This window comes from Choristoneura fumiferana, unplaced genomic scaffold (genome assembly GCF_025370935.1).
Source record: "Choristoneura fumiferana unplaced genomic scaffold, NRCan_CFum_1 Sck3bRy_62;HRSCAF=236_pilon, whole genome shotgun sequence".
Classification (NCBI taxonomy): Eukaryota; Metazoa; Arthropoda; class Insecta; order Lepidoptera; family Tortricidae; genus Choristoneura; species Choristoneura fumiferana.
The window spans coordinates 8428-26345 of record NW_027413048.1 but is presented as its reverse complement, the minus strand read 5'-3'; the positions used below and the strand labels follow the sequence as shown (position 1 = coordinate 26345).

At 38.0% G+C, this 17918-nt stretch overlaps 1 protein-coding gene and 1 long non-coding RNA gene across 2 annotated transcripts; one reads left to right on the top strand and one right to left on the bottom strand.

The window, feature by feature from the left end:
• Positions 1-524: 524 nt before the first annotated feature.
• LOC141445220 (pH-sensitive chloride channel 2-like) lies at positions 525-6805 on the bottom strand. The gene is made up of 6 exons (XM_074111005.1): positions 6532-6805; positions 6278-6433; positions 6014-6169; positions 5559-5724; positions 4792-4993; positions 525-1535 (listed from the first exon to the last, which is right to left on the bottom strand). Exons 1-6 carry the CDS (start codon positions 6707-6709, stop codon positions 1296-1298), a joined length of 1098 nt encoding a protein of 365 aa, XP_073967106.1. The 5' UTR covers positions 6710-6805; the 3' UTR covers positions 525-1295.
• A 7492-nt stretch (positions 6806-14297) lies between these two features.
• On the top strand, positions 14298-17714 carry LOC141445221 (uncharacterized). The gene is made up of 2 exons (XR_012453300.1): positions 14298-14385; positions 14467-17714. It is a non-coding gene; the product is annotated as an uncharacterized lncRNA (long non-coding RNA).
• Positions 17715-17918: the final 204 nt, after the last annotated feature.

Below are 17918 nucleotides of genomic sequence, written 5' to 3'. Positions count from 1 at the left end.
TTATCATATATTTTTCGATTAAGTAAGTATTTTTTACAATCATGACAGTAAACTATTCAATTCCATTAAACATATTCTTCATGTTATTTTTTGTGCCTATTTTTTTATACCTACCTATAAATTGAGACTCAGTATGGTTTCAAATGAACGTCAATAAATTAAAAAAAAACAATTATTACTAACTTCATATTAGGTACTTATATGATATTATATATTACCTAGTATGCATTCGAGAATATAAATTGTTCATTAAATACTGAACATTTTCATATTGGATGTATTTCAAAGCAAGAAAACAAGACGATAATTTAAGGCTTTTATTTATTTGGGGATTTTTATTTTTTTATTTGGTTTGTATTATGTACCAAGTCAAATTGATATACTTAATTGGCATCATTATGTCTCAATTAAATAAAAAAAATAAGTGTGCCTAGGAAAGTGGCAAATTATTGGAGCGTTTCAATTTCTAGACACGTAAGTTTGACAAATTTGTTCTATTCGACCGCGCGACATTTATTAGGGACGCTGTTTTGCAATACTGAGTCAACTCACTGTCATTTTGCAATACAATGTCAACTGTTAAAATTATTTTCTAAGGGTTGACATTGTATTGCAGAATTAATCAGGGTTAACACACTATTGCAAAACAGCGTCCAGCTAGTCAATCTTATGTGCTATAAAAAATTACAATAAATTTCTCCTTGCGAGCGCGTTATCATACTTGTAAGTAGAAAGTCACCTGGCTAAGAACAAGTAAACTCACCAGCACCAGTGCTGTATACATTAAAACGCTCTCCTCTAAATTATTATTTATATGTCCTCTCACTGGATTCGTAATCTACCTACACTGGTTAGTCGCGCTTAATTCGCAGCTTATACTTAATAATAGCGAAATACTGGACGAATTTCTTTTTTTTACAAAATGCGGATGGATATAGGTATTTATTTCATCATCATCATATCAGGCGTAGGGCGACCACTACTGGACATAATAGCAATCGCAGCGTAGGATTTGCACCAACTTATGAATACGGTAAAGCCGCGGGTTCACGGTGGATGCAGGCCGCTTCCATCCGACGCAACTGGAGTTCTATTCGGAGGCCTATATTTATTTACAGTGATGAAACTTTTTTTCGCCTCGGATAAAGATTATTTGTATTAATTATTTGACTTTTATAAACGCGTCATTAAAAGTCTGCTTTCATGGTTGCATGGCAGTTCCATTACTATATAAATAATACTGGTTATCTGACGGGTTTAGACAGTGCAGTACATAGGTACAGACCTTCAAAAACTCAAAGGCAGTAGACGAACGTCCAATAAATGATGTTGAAGAGCAAAAACAGGAGGGGGAACATGACTCGGGAGCGTTTGTCTATCCAGGTGGCGATCTCTTGCGGCGTCATGGTGGTCCAGGTGTGGTGCTTCGGGGGCTCGTCGGAGCCCTCGCTGCCGGCCTGGCCGCCACCTCCGCCCACCAACTCGTCGTAGCTCTGCGTTGTGATCGTAGGCAGGTTCAGCGCGGATGGGAAACTCTGGAAGATACCATTTTGCTCTCATTAGTCATTGGATTAGACTTACTTTAAACTCGGGCACATCATTATTTCGGAATAATTCAACAGCATGTATATTTGCTGCTAGTCTTAAAAATATACTCTCACTCGCGTCTCGACAATAAAAGTTTAAAAACATTGTAAGGTTTCAAGTAGTCAAAATGGCAAAAACGGAACTCTTATAGTTTCGCCATGTCTGTCTGTCTGTCTGTCCGTCTGTCCGTCCGCGGCTTTGCTCAGAGACTAACAGTGCTAGAAAGCTGTAACTTTGCACGGATATATGTAGTAAATATGCCGACAAAGTGGTAAAATAATAATAGACGTAAAGAGCCATAGACGTAAAGTGGGGGTGATTTTTTTTCTCGCGTAACCCTATGGTGTGGGATATCGTTGAATATATCTTTTAAAATCGTTTCGAGGTTGTGGAGACGACTTTTCGATTCAGTAATCTTTTTGCGAAATATTCAACTTTAAAGTATAAATTTTCATAGCGTCCTCCCCCCTTAAAAGCTAAACTGATGGGTGTGTTGTAGTAAGTATATCATATTTACAAGGAAAACTATAATGGCTAAGTTGGCTTGAGAATTATTAGTAGTACCTAGTTTATTAGTAAATAGCTGCCTAAGGTATAAATGTAAAATAAACCTTTCTAAACTTGGAAGTTTCCATAAAAAATAAATACGAAATCCTTAGAAAAATATTACTTGATTTTTTCGTAATGGCTACGGAACCCTATTTTAGGCGTATCCGATACGCTCCTGGCCGGATTTATTCATTTAAGTAACTTTTTAATTTCAATAAGTACTTAGGCTCATAAATTAAACGCCTTTGTACTTTTTTTGTAACATTGTTGTATTCCTTTTTGCACAATAAAGCGTATAAACAAACAAAGAAACATTCTCAATTAAAATTTAAATACAACCGGCCAAGTGGGAGTCCGACTCACGCACCGTACAAATTTGTATGTAAATAACCGTGTAAATAAATATCGAGTGTTAAACCTAATGTACGCAGCCTAGGGTAATTTTACGTTGGTTATACTGGCTGTACCGAAAAGAAATTTACTGGTTGTGCTATAATAAAGTGGCCCTTGTAGCGCTTACCTTTAAAAAAAGGACTGTGAAAAACAGACGGATGGACAACCAAATCCTATAAGGGTTCCATTTTATAACTGAGGTATGGAACCCTAAAAAGACATTCAGTAACCAAATTGTTAACTTTTTAATTGAAATTGGAGCAATTAATTTTTTCCGATATCCAAATCCACGGTGCAATTAGCAAAGCTAATTAAGTAATTGGGAGAGCAGTTAAAACATCAAGTAACTTACACCTTGAACTTGAAGCCGAGCAATTAGGAGAAATAATTGTTGACAGTAAGTTATAGGAAAAGCTATTTTTTAACAAACCAAAATACGGTGTAATTATCCACTGTTACGCAACTCGAATTTTCTAGCGTCTAGTAAACCTACGAAACTGATTGAATTTACTTTACCTTGAGGCTTTAAACCAATGATGCGTTAAGGAACAAAAACATGATCAGTGATTATCATTCACAAGGAGTTTATTTAGGCATAACAAAAGACGAAAGTCACTTGTTGAGTGTGTGGCCTTTTCACTGTTAAACTAGTTAAATAAGTATCTACTATTAACGTAAACTAGGTTAGGTACTATTCCAAAGCTAAGGTTATAGAGAGATCACCCAAGTAAGGAAAAGTGATTTTTACACAGTTTGAAGAGAACTATTTATTTCTGCACAGGCGGAACAACCTTATTATATGTTACTTTACTCAACGTGTAAGGCTCATTTACATGCAACCAGGTAATTGCAATGCTTTGTGCAGGGTCAATGTAGGTATTAATAATTCACGCGTCGTCAATAACCATATCCTTCATTCAATTATTATACTTACTTTATTGAGTAAAAAAAAAGCTTAAAACTCACTTTAAGCCTACATTTACGAGTATCGCGTAGAATGCAATTGGGTAGGATGCCCCTAAGGCTGGTTGAGTTTATATAGGTAGGTATATATAGTCTGGCAAAAAAGAGAAGAAATTAAAAAGTGGCAACATCCCTTTCAAACCAGGGAGCAAAAAAAAGCGAGGACACTACAGTGTTGCCACTTTTTAATTTCTACTCTTTTTTGCCAGACTATGAGTAGGTGTATATCAGCGAATACCTTCGTCAGGAAAATCATTAAAACTATATCTTTGCAACACTTTTAACGTAAGAAATAATGTCTTTTGAAAATCAGTTGCCGCGAACATGGGAGATTAAGGTTATTCACACGTTTATTAAAAAACGGTTCGTTCGTATTGCTACCACCGTTTTACTCCAGGAGGGGCGTATTACTCTAGGGCCAAGGGGGCCATTGCACAGGGCGGCAGGCTGCGAGGTTCGGCGAAGCCACTTATTGTAGGTATGATTAAAAGAAAACCGGCCAAGAGCGTGTCGTACACGCCCAGGATAGGGTTCCGTAGCCATTACGAAAAAAACTAATAATATTTTTCTAAGGATTTCGTATTGTGTACTGAATCTTCCAAGTTTAGGTATATTTTATACCTTAGGCTGCTATTTACTCTTAAACTACTAATAATTCTCAAGCAATCTTAGCCGCTATAATTTTCCTTGTAAATTTGATATATTTACTACATTCTGATTTTTTTCAAATTTTTCCACCCAACAGTTTAGATTTTAGAGGGAAGGGACGCTCGATTTCAATGAAAATTTGCACTTTAAAGTTGAATATTTCGCAAACAGATCACTGAATAGAAAAAATATCTTAGCAACCCCCAATGGTTTTAAAAGACCTATCCAACGATACCCCACAATATAGGGTTAGTCGAGAAAAAAAACACTCCACTTTTTACGTCTTATGATTTTTTTTTACTTTTTTTATTGTACCACTTTGTCGGCGTGACTGATATGTATATTCATGTCAAATTACAGCTTTCTAGTACTAACGGTCTCTGAGCTTACCCGCGGACAGACAGACAGACGGACAGACATGGCGAAACTATAAGGGTTCCTAGTTGACTACGGAACCCTAAAAATTATCAATTCGGTTGTATTTTTTATATTTTCTTAAATGAAATACTTTATCGTCACTTAATGGGGCAGTGGGGCAGGTGGGGCTGCAAAGCTAACTAGCCCGGGGCACCAAATCTTTAAATACGCATCTGTCTGTATTACGAGTACTCTGTAGGTAATCATAGCGCAACACTTGCGTAGTCAACTTACATGGACGGTGAGGTAGTTGTTATACCCTGGGCCAGCAGGGTCTGTGCTGGTCTCCCGCTGCAGCGACGAGCACGACCGCGACTTGGTGAGCTGCGGCGCCGATTCCTGCAGCTCCTTCTGCAGCTCTTTGCGCGCCAGCCGCGGCGTCAGGGTACTCTTCAGGATGTATTTACTATTCACCTTCTTCAGACTCACCACTTTCCTGAAAAATTATGGGTACATTTTTAATAAATGACTGATATACATAGTCTCTCGCTATCATACATAATACAATACAGCTAATTTTAACAACAGGGTTAATTTAGTGTATACTATTTATCGTTAACTGAGTCACAATCAAGTGTTTTTTATTACCAATTTGAAGTCACACGAGGGCTACTACGAAACTCGAAACTCGAAGTTCGTGTCTTGCGGTCCCTCTGACACTTATACTATATAAAACGAGAGCGAGAGGAACGGCACGATACGAACTTCGAGTTTCGAATTTCGTAGTAGCCCTGGTGTATTATAACCACAAGAAGTAATTTTAGCAGTACCTAGTTGTGGTATCGGAGGAACGTTTTGGTAGAGATGATAAAAAACTCGCGCTTAGTCTTTATGGACACTTACTCGTACTCGTATAACGTAAAAAAGTGATATTGTAATTGCATAGGTACGGTCAATGACTTTAATTTATTAGCCACCATGGAACCTTTTCAAAGGAAAAGTCATTAAGATTTTCCTTGTTAATTAAAGCGATGTCACTATGACGTTAAGGTATAACTTACTTTCTTCTCCAAATAGTGTTGACAAACGCAAACTCAACTAGTGCAGAGAAAATAAAACCAATGCAACCCAGGAACCATATCTCGCTGGCCTTGATGTACGACACTTTTGGTAGAGTTTTTGCTTGTGATGATGCTAGGGTGATGAATGACAACATCGTGCTTGTACCTGAAAACAATATAACCCTTTTAGACATCCGACCAGGTTTTTCTGATTTGTCTTCGTTTTAATTACACTGGATCAAACCTGTATAGGTTGTACTTACTAAAAAAATATCATGGTATGTAGTACGTAATCGAAACCAATTTTTTTTAACAGTTGCCCAGAAATTAATATCATTGTACCTATTGAAGAATTGCTCATTTGGAGTATTTAGACTATTTAGCAAGTCAAAGTCGGTAATATGACAACGGTTTTATACTATTTCTTTTATAACGATGTACGTGTTTATTTTTACCTAATGTGATTCTTGGAGCCGAAGCGTCTGCCTGTAGCCAGAAAGTCACCCAAGACATTGCCACGATCATCATGGATGGAATGAAGTAATCCATCAAATAGTAGCCCACTTCTCGGCCAAGTTTAAATGTGAATTTTAAGGCACTGTAGTTTCCCGCTGCAAAGTATAATTAGAATGTGAACATTAGATTTTTTCCAGTTCAGAAATAACATTGACGTCTAGAAGCAAACAACACAACATATATAATGACGACATTACATCTACCTCCCCCGAGCCGCATGTTCACGATATCGCCGCGCACCACCGACTCGTTGGTCCAGAAGTCAATCAACGAATATTCCGTGAGATGTAATTCGGAAGACAGATGCACTGGATTGTCTCTCTCCCACATGATACGTAAATTTGATGCATTGTATTTCCCTGAAATGAATCGAATGGCCATGATATGATTTAAAATAATCTCGCAAATCAATAATAATAATTATCTCGCGTTCAAGGAACAAAGGCTTTGTACTTACAACTTTCGAGATTCATTGAACAAGTTTGATCGTCGAATGGAAATTTCTGAAGATTCATCCAGCAGTAGAGCACGGCTTGCATGCGTCGGCTGAAGAGTACTTCTCCATCGGGTGCAATGGAGATCAGAACGTCCTTGCTGTCTGTACCCATGAGACTGGACGACTGCTCGTTGGACATGTATAAGTGAGGGACCCATATACGCTGGCGCAGGTCGTTTTCGCCGATGATTTTGGTGCGCTCTGGCGAATATAGAGCGTAGGCTAGCCGCGCGTCTGTCCATCTTAATTGCAGAAGGTAGTGCAATTTGAAATTCTGAAACGTAATACAATTTACATAAGTAAATATATAAATAAATATTAACTATTATATTGGACAAAAAATAAGGAAGTGCCATTAATCTTCAGAACCTACTAGATCTAAGAAATGAGATCAAATACTGTGATACGTACTTAAATTGTACCTACTAATGCTTCGTCCGCGTGGATTTGGTTTGCCTGTTTGTTTATATTTTTTGATGGCACAATTTTCAAGGCTCTCCGAACTCATAATAATCATTTTCACCAAAAAAAAAAATAACTGGCCAAGAGCGTGTTGGACACTCCCAGGGGCTTGTTAGATCAATTTACCATAATCGTTATTTCCTAACTTAAATAGTATCAAAATTTCCATTCGCATTTTTTATGGTTTTTAACTGAAGCTTATTTTCAAAATCGCGTTTTTCCCTTATTTTAATCGACTCAGATATACATATAAGTTGGTTTTAGGTTATGTAAAGTTTGCATCGGCCCGAAGGGCTAAAAACACATAGAAGCCGTCCACACTGTTTGTTTGGTCGATTCAGCTATAAAAAAAAACTGCTACTGTGAAAATAAACTTTAGTAAAAAACCATAGTGAATAAAAAGCATTTGGGAAATAATGCGAATAGAAATTTTGCTAAGTACTAGGAAAAAAAACGATTCTGGTAAATTGATCTAACAAGCCCGCCCAGGATAGAATTTCGTAGCCGTAACAAAAAAAATAAGTATTCATATTTTCTAGGGATTTTGTGTTTTGAACGGAATTTTCCAGGTAGGTATATTTTATAAGTTAGGCTGCTATTTACTCTTAAGCTTCTAATAATTCTCAAGAAAACTCAGCCGTACTTAATAATTTTCCTTGTAAATATATATTTACTACTATCATGAATTTTTTCAAATTTATCAAATCAAGAGTTTAGCTTTTAGAGGAAGGGGGGTGATTTTATCAAAAAATTGCACTTTAAAGTTCAATAGGTATTTAGCAATCTAACCACTGTGTAGAAAAATTGTCTTCACAACCACCGTCAGGAGTAGGTATACTTTTGGCTACGAGCGCGTGTCGCGTAGACGCCCGCGGTCAAGCTGCTGGCTGGTAGGTAATATAGACTTTAAATACTGTGTCCATGATTTAATATCGTTTAAAGACGTTTAAAGATTGCATAATTCGTTCCTAACCAATGCGTAGCGATGCGAGCCGTTTGGTGGAAATTATCCTTTAAAAACCCTGCTGCACGTCCCCGCCTCCCTGCAGGGCTACTACGAAACTCGAAACTCGAAGTTCGTATCGTACCGTCCCTCTCGCTCTCGTATTAACTAGTATAAATGTCAGAGGGACCGCACGATACGAACTTTTAGTTTCGAGTTTCGTAGTAGCCCTGCTGGATCTAACTACGGGGAGGAGAAGGTTGGAGACTTGGAGAGGTGTCTTATCTACCCGCAGCGTCTTCCTTAGCCTAAAATTTATCATTACCAAATCATGCGCTTCTGCCGGCTGGATGAAGTACACGTAGGCGCTGGCGTGTACGTAGACGACATCGCCGGTCTGGTAGGTGGGCAGTAGCAGGCGGTCGTAGCGGCACTCGTGCGCAAGCCGAGACAGGAACTCCGACTGAGTGTAGCTGTCGCCGTTCTCCAAAGACGGACATTCAACCGGCGCCGGTACTGTCGGTCTGGAAAATTGCAACAAATCGACCTTTTAAAGCTGCTTGCACGATCAGGGTTAAAAACTACTAACCCTGGGTTATGGGTGATAGTTCCATACATTTTGACACTACTTGACCCTGGGTTAGCCAGTACTATCAAATCTAAAAATTTGTTAGCCCTTGCGTAAAACCTCCTTAAATCATCCCAGCCTCTATAATATGACCTGTTGGGTACGCATCCTCTTAGCCGGCTTGGGCAGTAGTTCCCACGCGGGCCCAGTGCGGATCGGAAACTTCACATACACCATTGAATTACTTCGCTGGTCTGTGATGAATTTTGCACGGATATATATGTAAACTATGCCGACAAAATGGTACAATAAAACAATAAAAAATTAAATTTCTTAGGGTACCTCCCATAGACGTAAAGTGGGGGTGTTTTTTTTCTCACCCAACCCTATATTGTGGATTATCGTTGGATAGGTCTTTTGAAACCATTACGGGTTTGCTAAGACGATTTTTCGATTCAGTGATGTTTGCGAAATATTCAACGTTTCGTAATTACGTAATATTTTTCTAAGGATTTCGTATTGTATAGGGTGCTATTTACTCTTAAACTACTAATAATTCTCAAGAAAACTTAACCGTTATAGTTTTCCTTGTTAGTTTGATATTTTTACTACCATCCTGAATTTTTTAAATTTTCCACCCACTTGTATAGATTTTAGAGGGGGGGGGGACGCTCAATTTTAATGAAAATTTGCACGATAAACTTGAATATTTTGCAAACAAATCACTGAATCGAAAAATCGTTTTAGCGACCCCTATTGGTTTTAAAAGAACTATCCAACGATACCCCACACTACAAGGTTAGATGAGAAAAAAAATCACCCCCGCTTTACGTCTTTTCTAGGTTTTTTTTTTTTCAACTGGATGGCAAACGAGCAAGTGGGGACCAGGGGGATTAGCAGATCAATTTCTCCTTCCTAAAATAGCCTAAGATAGGCTTTCCTAAAAGTGAGTACAAATATAATAAAAATAATGTAAGGTAAGTACTTCCGTTTTTTAAGTTTTTCATTCAATTGAAAACCAGCTTTTGTCTTGCACATTTTCCCAACAAGCGTTTTCGAAAAAATCGACAGACAGACGGACAGACATGGCGAAACTTGTTGACAACGGAACCCTGAAAATGACAGACATGGAAAAACATAAGATGAAAAGTGTGGCCAAATATACTCAACATTTATTTATTATAAGTATTTCACAATAACTACTACAAAAAAGATATGCAAATAAATTATTACAAAAGGCTAGTAATATGTTAAATTGGTACCGCCAGATTAGCCAAATTAACTTATAATTGCAACTTAACAAATAATATCTTCTTTTAATAACATTATTTTCAGCACAAATTAACAAATAGCAATGATAGTAAAGTTATGTTTATGTCTACGTCTGTTCAGGATAGTGGTAGATCGAAGGTCTCTTCAATTAGGCGTCTTAATTTTATGATTTTTTATACTTTTATTACGTACAAATTTTATAACAAAAGATTATTAAATGGTGTTGCTTGACCGGGCTCTTAAATGCATCTGAGCGAGCGGCGCTGTGTGGCGAGCTCGGGATGGAAGCACGGTGTAGCACGGTGTAGCACGGTGTCTTGCTGTGTCCGTAACATGCTCCCGCGCCTTGAAAGCCCAAGCTTTCAAGAATTGTGTTGAAGCTCGTCGCTGCTGGCATCAAGTAAAGGGCAGATCTTGGAGATGGCGCGTCTGCAAACGCCCTTGCTGGTCCGAATGTCGGCAACTCGACAAAGACCGTCTGTACCAGTGTGTAACTCGACGATACGCCCGAGTGGCCAGGTCATTGGGGGGCCCTGGGTTTCCTTAATTAGCACGAGCTGCCCTGGCTTGAGTGGCGGTTGCCGTACACGCCATTTGGTCCGCTGCTGTAACTCAGCTATATATTCTTGGCTCCATCGATACCAAAACTGCTGGCGAGCCTGCTCTATTTTTGCAAATCTATGCAATTGGTTTCGATTAGCTTCGCTGAGGTCTGGAGCTGGTAGCGATGTCATCGGTCTTCCGATAAGGAAATGCCCTGGGGACAAGGGGGACAGGTCGTGAGGATCGGATGATAAAGGGTACAGAGGACGCGAGTTGAGAATAGCCTCAACTTGCGTAAACACTGTAGCGAGCTCCTCACTTGTAAAATGCAAATTACCAACTATGCGTTTAATATGATATTTAGCCGATTTTACGGCTCCCTCGACTAAACCCGAAAAATTCGGCGAATAAGCAGGTGAAAATCTGAATTGGATGCCTTCGTTTGCGAAAGTATCTGACACCGAGTTGCAGGAGTCACTAATCACCATACCTATTTCTTTGTTAGCTCCAACGAAATTTCGTCCGTTGTCGGAAAAGATTTCGCGAGGCTTACCTCTCCTAGCAATAAAACGTCTTAAAGCTAAAATGAAACATTGAGTGCTCAAGTCAGTTGCCAATTCTAAATGAACTGTTTTAAAACAACACATAATGCACAAGAAAGCCTTAATGAGTTGAGCACCTCGACCCTTTTTATTAACAATGTAAAATGGCCCGGCGTAGTCAATACCTACGACTTCGAATGGGAAGCCTGGCGTCACGCGTTGAGCCGGCAGGTTCCCCATTATTTGAGTCGCAACTGCTCCTCTCAAGCGTTTACATAAAATGCAATTTTTATAAATCCTTCTTACTAATAACCTACCACCAATTATCCAATATAATTCACGAACACTTGAGTGAAGCAATTGCGGCCCGGCATGCTTTAATTGTTTATGAAAATCTTCGACTATTAATTTGCTTAAACTATGCTTACTGTCTAAAATAATAGGATGCCGCTTCTCGTAATTATAAGATGAATTCAATAATCGACCGCCAACGAGCATTATATGGTTTTCATTAAGAAAAGGATCTAAGGATAATATTTTAGATTTTTTGTCTATTGTCAGCTGGTTAATTAATGAATTAATTTCGTTAGGAAAAGATTGCAACTGTGATATTTTTACGAGCTGAATATCAGCTGATTGCAGCTCCGACACGCTTAACGGCCCGCTAAGTCTCGGTGTGTTTTTTCGACAGTTATTAGAGAATCTAAAAATATAGGCGACTGTCCTTCTCAGTCGATTAAAACTGGAGTAATTTTCAATTCGAATTACGCTTGGATCCGAATTAACACACGAGAAAACCTTTGTTGTCAACTTAATTTCAGGAATATCTACAACAATTTGTGAATCAACTGATAAATCAGGAGAAGGCCAATCAGACTCGTCACACTGTAAGAACTGCGGCCCGGTCCACCATAACTCAGCTAACGCTACTTGGTCGGGTAACACCCCGCGCGACGACAAGTCAGCTGGGTTATGGGAAGACGGTACATACCTCCACTCAGCGCCGCGTGACAAGTCTGTTATTTCACACACTCTATGCGAAACAAAAGTTTTTAACTTACACTTATTTACCTTGTAAATATCTATCCACGCCAATACAATTTTTGAATCAGTCCAAAAATAAACCTTATCAAATTTACACCTTAATGATTTAATTGTCTTGTCATACAAACGACTGGCGAGTAATGCACCGCATAACTCGAGGCGCGGCACGGTAGTGGGCTTGAGCGGCGCGACGCGAGCCTTAGCACAGATCAGCTGTACTGATTTGTTTTGAGTATTGTTGCCTACCGAGCGAATGTAAATACAAGCCGAGAATGCTTTTAAAGATGCATCGGAAAAACAATGAACTTGCAATTCATCAGCGTGTGGGGATAAAATATAACGATTAATTTCGAAATTGCACAATGGACCAAGACCTTGCACTATTTGAAACCACTTATTTTTTAAATTTGGGGGAACTTCATCGTCCCAATCAATTTTTAAAGTCCAAAGCATTTGTAACATAATTTTTAATGTTATTGTACATAAACTTAAGAGACCTAACGGGTCGAATATACTCGCGGTCGTAGATAATATAGTGCGTTTGGTGCATTTTATACTAGGGTCACAATTTGAGTCCTTTGAGCAATTTATCAATAGCTTATCAGTCGCTGGATTCCAATGAATACCTAACGCTGTGCAATTATTGTTAAACTCGACACTTGACTGGTTATTAAAGTTACTTACATCATCGAACAGATAAGTACAATTTGATTTTATTTTTCTTAGGTGCATTTTTGCATTATTTAAGGCTTGCGACACGGAATCTAATATATATTTTAAATGCTCAGGACTGTCACATCCGGTCACTAGGTCATCGACAAACATATCGCGCTCGATTATTGTTTTTATTTCAATATCTTTACACTGTTTAGCAATTTCGTACAAGCATCTAATGCTCAAGAATGGAGCGGACGACGTACCGTACGTGACAGTATTGAGTTGTAAATACCGTATGGGATCCGTACAATTCTCTCGCCATAGAATGACTTGCAAATACCGATCCTTTTTATCGATTAATATCTGCCTATACATTTTCTCAATATCTCCGACTAGTACATAAGGGTGCTGTCGAAAACGGACAAGAATTGAAAAAATGTCATCCTGTATAGTGGGCCCAACCATTAAAATGTCATTCAAAGAAAGACCTGAAGTGGTTTTGCTAGAACCATCAAAAACAACACGGCATTTGGTTGTTGAACTTTTCTCTTTGAATACAGGGTGATGCGGTAAATAATTAGCCACCTCAGGTTTTTCTATCTCCGACAAGTGACCTAAATTTTCATATTCTTGAATAAATTCGCAATATTGTCTTTTCACGTGAGGTTGCCGCTCGAATCTTTTTTCTAAATAATTAAATCTTTTGAGGGCTATATGAAAGGAATCTCCTAGATTTTCAGGTTCATCCTTCAACGGCAAACTCACGCAAAATCTACCGTCAGGTAACTGGTAGGTATTTTCAATAAAATGAGCTTCGCACGCTTCTTCCTCTTCGCTCCATTTCTCCTTTTGCGGTAACTCTTCCAACTGCCAAAACCTTTCTAGTTGAACCCTAATATCGTGACTAAAATTGCAATGAATTTGGGTGGAGTCCAATAATTGTTTAGTGTTATATATTGGAGTTGGACCCACAACAAGCCAACCGAAATGAGAGTTTTGTAATAGTGGTTTATTTTTTCCTAATACAACCTGACCTTGAATGATAAGCTCCCAAAAAACGTCAGCTCCTAGTAGTAAATCTACTTTAGAAGGACGATAAAAATCGCGATCGGCTAATTTTAAATTTTTGGGAATATCAAATAATGAAATGTCGACCTGTTCAGAAGGCAAGTTGCTGGCAATTTGTTCTATTACGAAACAAGTCACTGACCTTTTAATTGTTTTATTGGTCGATTGTATATTTATTTTACATCTATTTACCGCAGTAAATGAAATATTATTTATCCCCGTCACGTCAACGGGTTTGGACTCTTGCGTTGGAAGTCCTAATCTTTGTTGTAAAGATTTAGTAATAAAAGAGGATTGACTTCCACAATCAAGTAAAGCTCGTACGCTATGGCATCGATTAGATTCCATATCCACAATGTCTACCAATGCTGTCGACAACAAGACTTGCGTTGCTGCACAGGAAGATAAGGACACGGGACAAGCGTTGTTCTTTAATTTATCTTCACAATTTTGTGACTCACTAGCCTGGAAGGTACTAGCTACTGGTTTATTGTTATTTACATAATTTCTATGTAACAAAACATTATGTTTTCGTCCGCACGTACTACACGGATACAAGCGGCATTGAAATGAACGATGACCACCTCGGAAGCAATTTGGACAAACCTTTAATTTGAAAATTTCAGTGCTTCTCATTTCAGGACTCATGTCGAGAAATTTACTACATGTATGTATACGGTGATCGCCTTTACATAACAAGCAAGAAATTTTAGAAGGTAAGTTGGTAGCCTTTGCGTTCGAAGCAGAGGCAACGAAAGACCTTTGAACTTTATCTAATTTTTTATTTATTTTTTCAGGTTTCTCATCGCGTGTGCTGCTTCGAAACAAAGACTCCAGGACGCCGGCCCTGCTAATAAGGAACCCTGTGAATTCTTTTAATTGCGGCGAGTCCCGCAAATTATTTTTATATTCCTCCCATTTTATTAATGAGACCGGATCAAGCTTGGAAGCGAAAATAAAAACAATTAGCGTGTCCCACTGCTGAGTGGGCTCGTCCAGACTATCTAGCGCTCGCAAATTCTTGTGAATGTGATCACTCAAGTGCCTTAGGCTTATATGCGACTCTTTCGAAATTGGCTCAATATTTAATAAAGATTGCAAATGATTACTAATAAGCTGCTTTTTATTATCGTATCTGTCACATATAAGCTGCCACGCGATTGCATAATTCGCTGCAGTTAATTCTAAGGAGTTAATAACAATCGCTGCGCTTCCTTGGAGGGAAGTTCTCAAATAGTGAAATTTACTTATTTCGTTTAAAGAAGAATTTTCATGAACAATTGATTTATATGTATCTCTAAACTCTAACCATTTACTGTAATTCCCATCAAAAGAAGGCAGCTGTATTTGAGGCAATTTCACACTAAATTGACAATTAGAAGTATCTTTGTTATCATCAGCATCAGAAAAAATTTGTTTATTTTGCTCAATAAATTCTTGCGAAGAATTAATCAACTCGAAAAAATCGTTTTCAATATCGACATGCTCTGAAAGCTGGTTTGAGTCGTCAGTTAAAGACTCAATTTTATCTCTCAATAAATCAAAATCATTAAAGGCATTTTCAAATCTCGATAAACGCAAACTTAATTCGTTGACATGTTTAGTAGTAACACTCCGATATTTCTTGAATTCATTGAGCTTATTTCTGAAATTTGTGACTTTAGTCTTTACAGCACTTCTTTTTCTTAATAACTCCTTCAACTCGACTTCAGACATTTAAAGTACCACAATTAAAATTTAGTAAAAGATTTATAAATACCGTAATATTTCGGCAAACCTGGTTCAGAATCTCATCTAGGTAATTACGTCGCCGTAATTAATCAGCGGTCATGCGAGAGGTGCGTGATCCGAAGGCTCGCAGAGCGCCACGCGGCTGCGCGAGCGGCGCAAACCGGTTTGACTCCTGGAATGTTCGGCGAGTGCAATCAATGCCTATGCAATATTAATTATAATTGGGACTAATCTGTTTTACTGAAATACTCGTACTATATGGATGAAGTATTTAGCTGTTAAAAGATGATTGATACTTGAAGACGGCCTTTGCAGAAGTTCAAAGTCAAGCTATAAATACCTTAATTAATAGGATTAGCTTATTTAGCCTGAATAAATATGTATTCAATAATTAAATTTTATGCAATAGGTGTAGACCTCGAAGAAAATTGGCAATGATAAATGCACGTGCCAAGCGGAACTCGCACAGTACCTACTCAATTGAGACTTTTCTGCGGAAAGGAAGTTTAGAAAATGATAGAAAAGGAACGGGCACTCCCCTGATGATGTGATGTTGCTCCTCAGGATGGCTTAGACGCTGCTCCGCACCAACGGACGCTCGAGACCTCGTGGTTTACAGGTTAGGTTTCTTGTGTGTGACCTCACGCGTCCGCGCAAGGTCCTGTCACGGTCGCCAAAAATGTTCAGGATAGTGGTAGATCGAAGGTCTCTTCAATTAGGCGTCTTATTTTTATGATTTTTTATACTTTTATTACGTACAAAATTTATAACAAATGATTATTAAATGGTGTTGCTTGACCGGGCTCTTAAATGCATCTGCGCGAGCGGCGCTGTGTGGCGAGCTCGGGATGGAAGCACGGTGTAGCACGGTGTAGCACGGTGTCTTGCTGTGTCCGTAACAATGTCTAATAAATAAAATAATACAAATAAAATTTAAACCGCTGAAGAAACTGAAAAGCAAAAGATAATAAACCTTTGTTGTAGTACCTTAATCTACAATTGTAGGTAACTGTTTGATTGAAGTCTGTGACTCAGCACTAGCCAGGAGGAGTGGACCTATAGTGTCTACTGTCTGCTGATGGGCTTCTATACTACTCTTGGCTCGTGCTGAGGCAACGACTTTAATCTGGTACCTAGAACAACTAAACAAAAAACAAAAAAAGTTTATTATTTTTTGCTTATCAGTTTTTTCGGCGCTTTAATTATTTTTTTTGTTAAAAAGTTTTTATTTTATATTTTTCCCGCCCTTGGAGTAATTCACATTTATATAATACCAACTACAAGGTATAACCTATCCAATAAAAAAAGAATTATCAAAATCGAACCACTGTAAAAAGTTATGCCTGGTCATACATTACAATCAGTGACTGAGCAATAAATCATCCCCATGTTTTAATACCCTTAAGATAGGATTTTTGTTACAAATTTATATGAGACCACCCGTGGGGTATACGCTTTCCAATAAAAGAAGAATTATCGAAATCGGACTACTTTGTAAAAAGTTGTGTGGTCATACATAAAAAAAAAATTATATACGCCTCCTTCGTTTTTTTTTCGTCGGTTAAAAATATGATGAATAGACCTTTATGCCTTTGCTCTTGTGTGAGGGTTTTCACAGATGCGAATTATCGCTAGATGGCGTGAGTATCGTGTGGTCCGTTTGACGTTTGCTTGCGATTGGTTAAAAAACTAAATGAGCCAACGCGAGCAAATGTCAAACGTCAAACGGCCCTCACGATACTTAGGCCATATAATAATAATAATATATATTATTATAATAATATATATTTTTAAAACAGAAGGTTTTCACAGAGGCGAAATATCGCTAGATTTTTTGTATAATTTAAAAGTGAAAAACTCCAAACTCAACCAATAACCAAACCAAACAGCATCAGCAAAGCAAATCAAATTATGTGATTTTCTGTGTGTGCGCGAAGTGCGATTCATTCGACTAAAATGTTATTTAAAATTGATATTGGTCTCACTCAATTTGTTCTAGTAAAAGCTTATTTCTGTAATGGAAGAAAAAGAAAAAGCGTTATTGGTATAACCAATGGTAGTATTAGGTAAATAACAGTAATTAGTAGGGGATTCGCGCTGTCATTAGAAATATTAGAAGGAAACGCATATGCAGTCATACGTCAAGGCAACCTGATTCTACTAAGATTTATAAATTCTAAACCAAGTTTAATTTTATATGTTCCTAATTGGCGTTCAGGAGAAGCTTGATGGCAACAATGCAATTGTGCCTCTAAAAAGGATGTGTTAACAAAACAAACGCAAACAACATAATAAGCCGCCTGACGAAACAGATGGGATATAAACAAAGGTATGCAGTAGGAACAACGACTTAAAACCAACCCCAAATGCAGCTAACTGGTGTGACTTAATTTCCTGCCTTTGCTGATGCTCATACCTACATAATAATATGGTTTTGAAGTTCATACTAAAACCTTTTGCAGATATTTAATGGGTAGTGAGATGTTGTTTCAAGATGTAGTTGTTTATCAGGAATGGC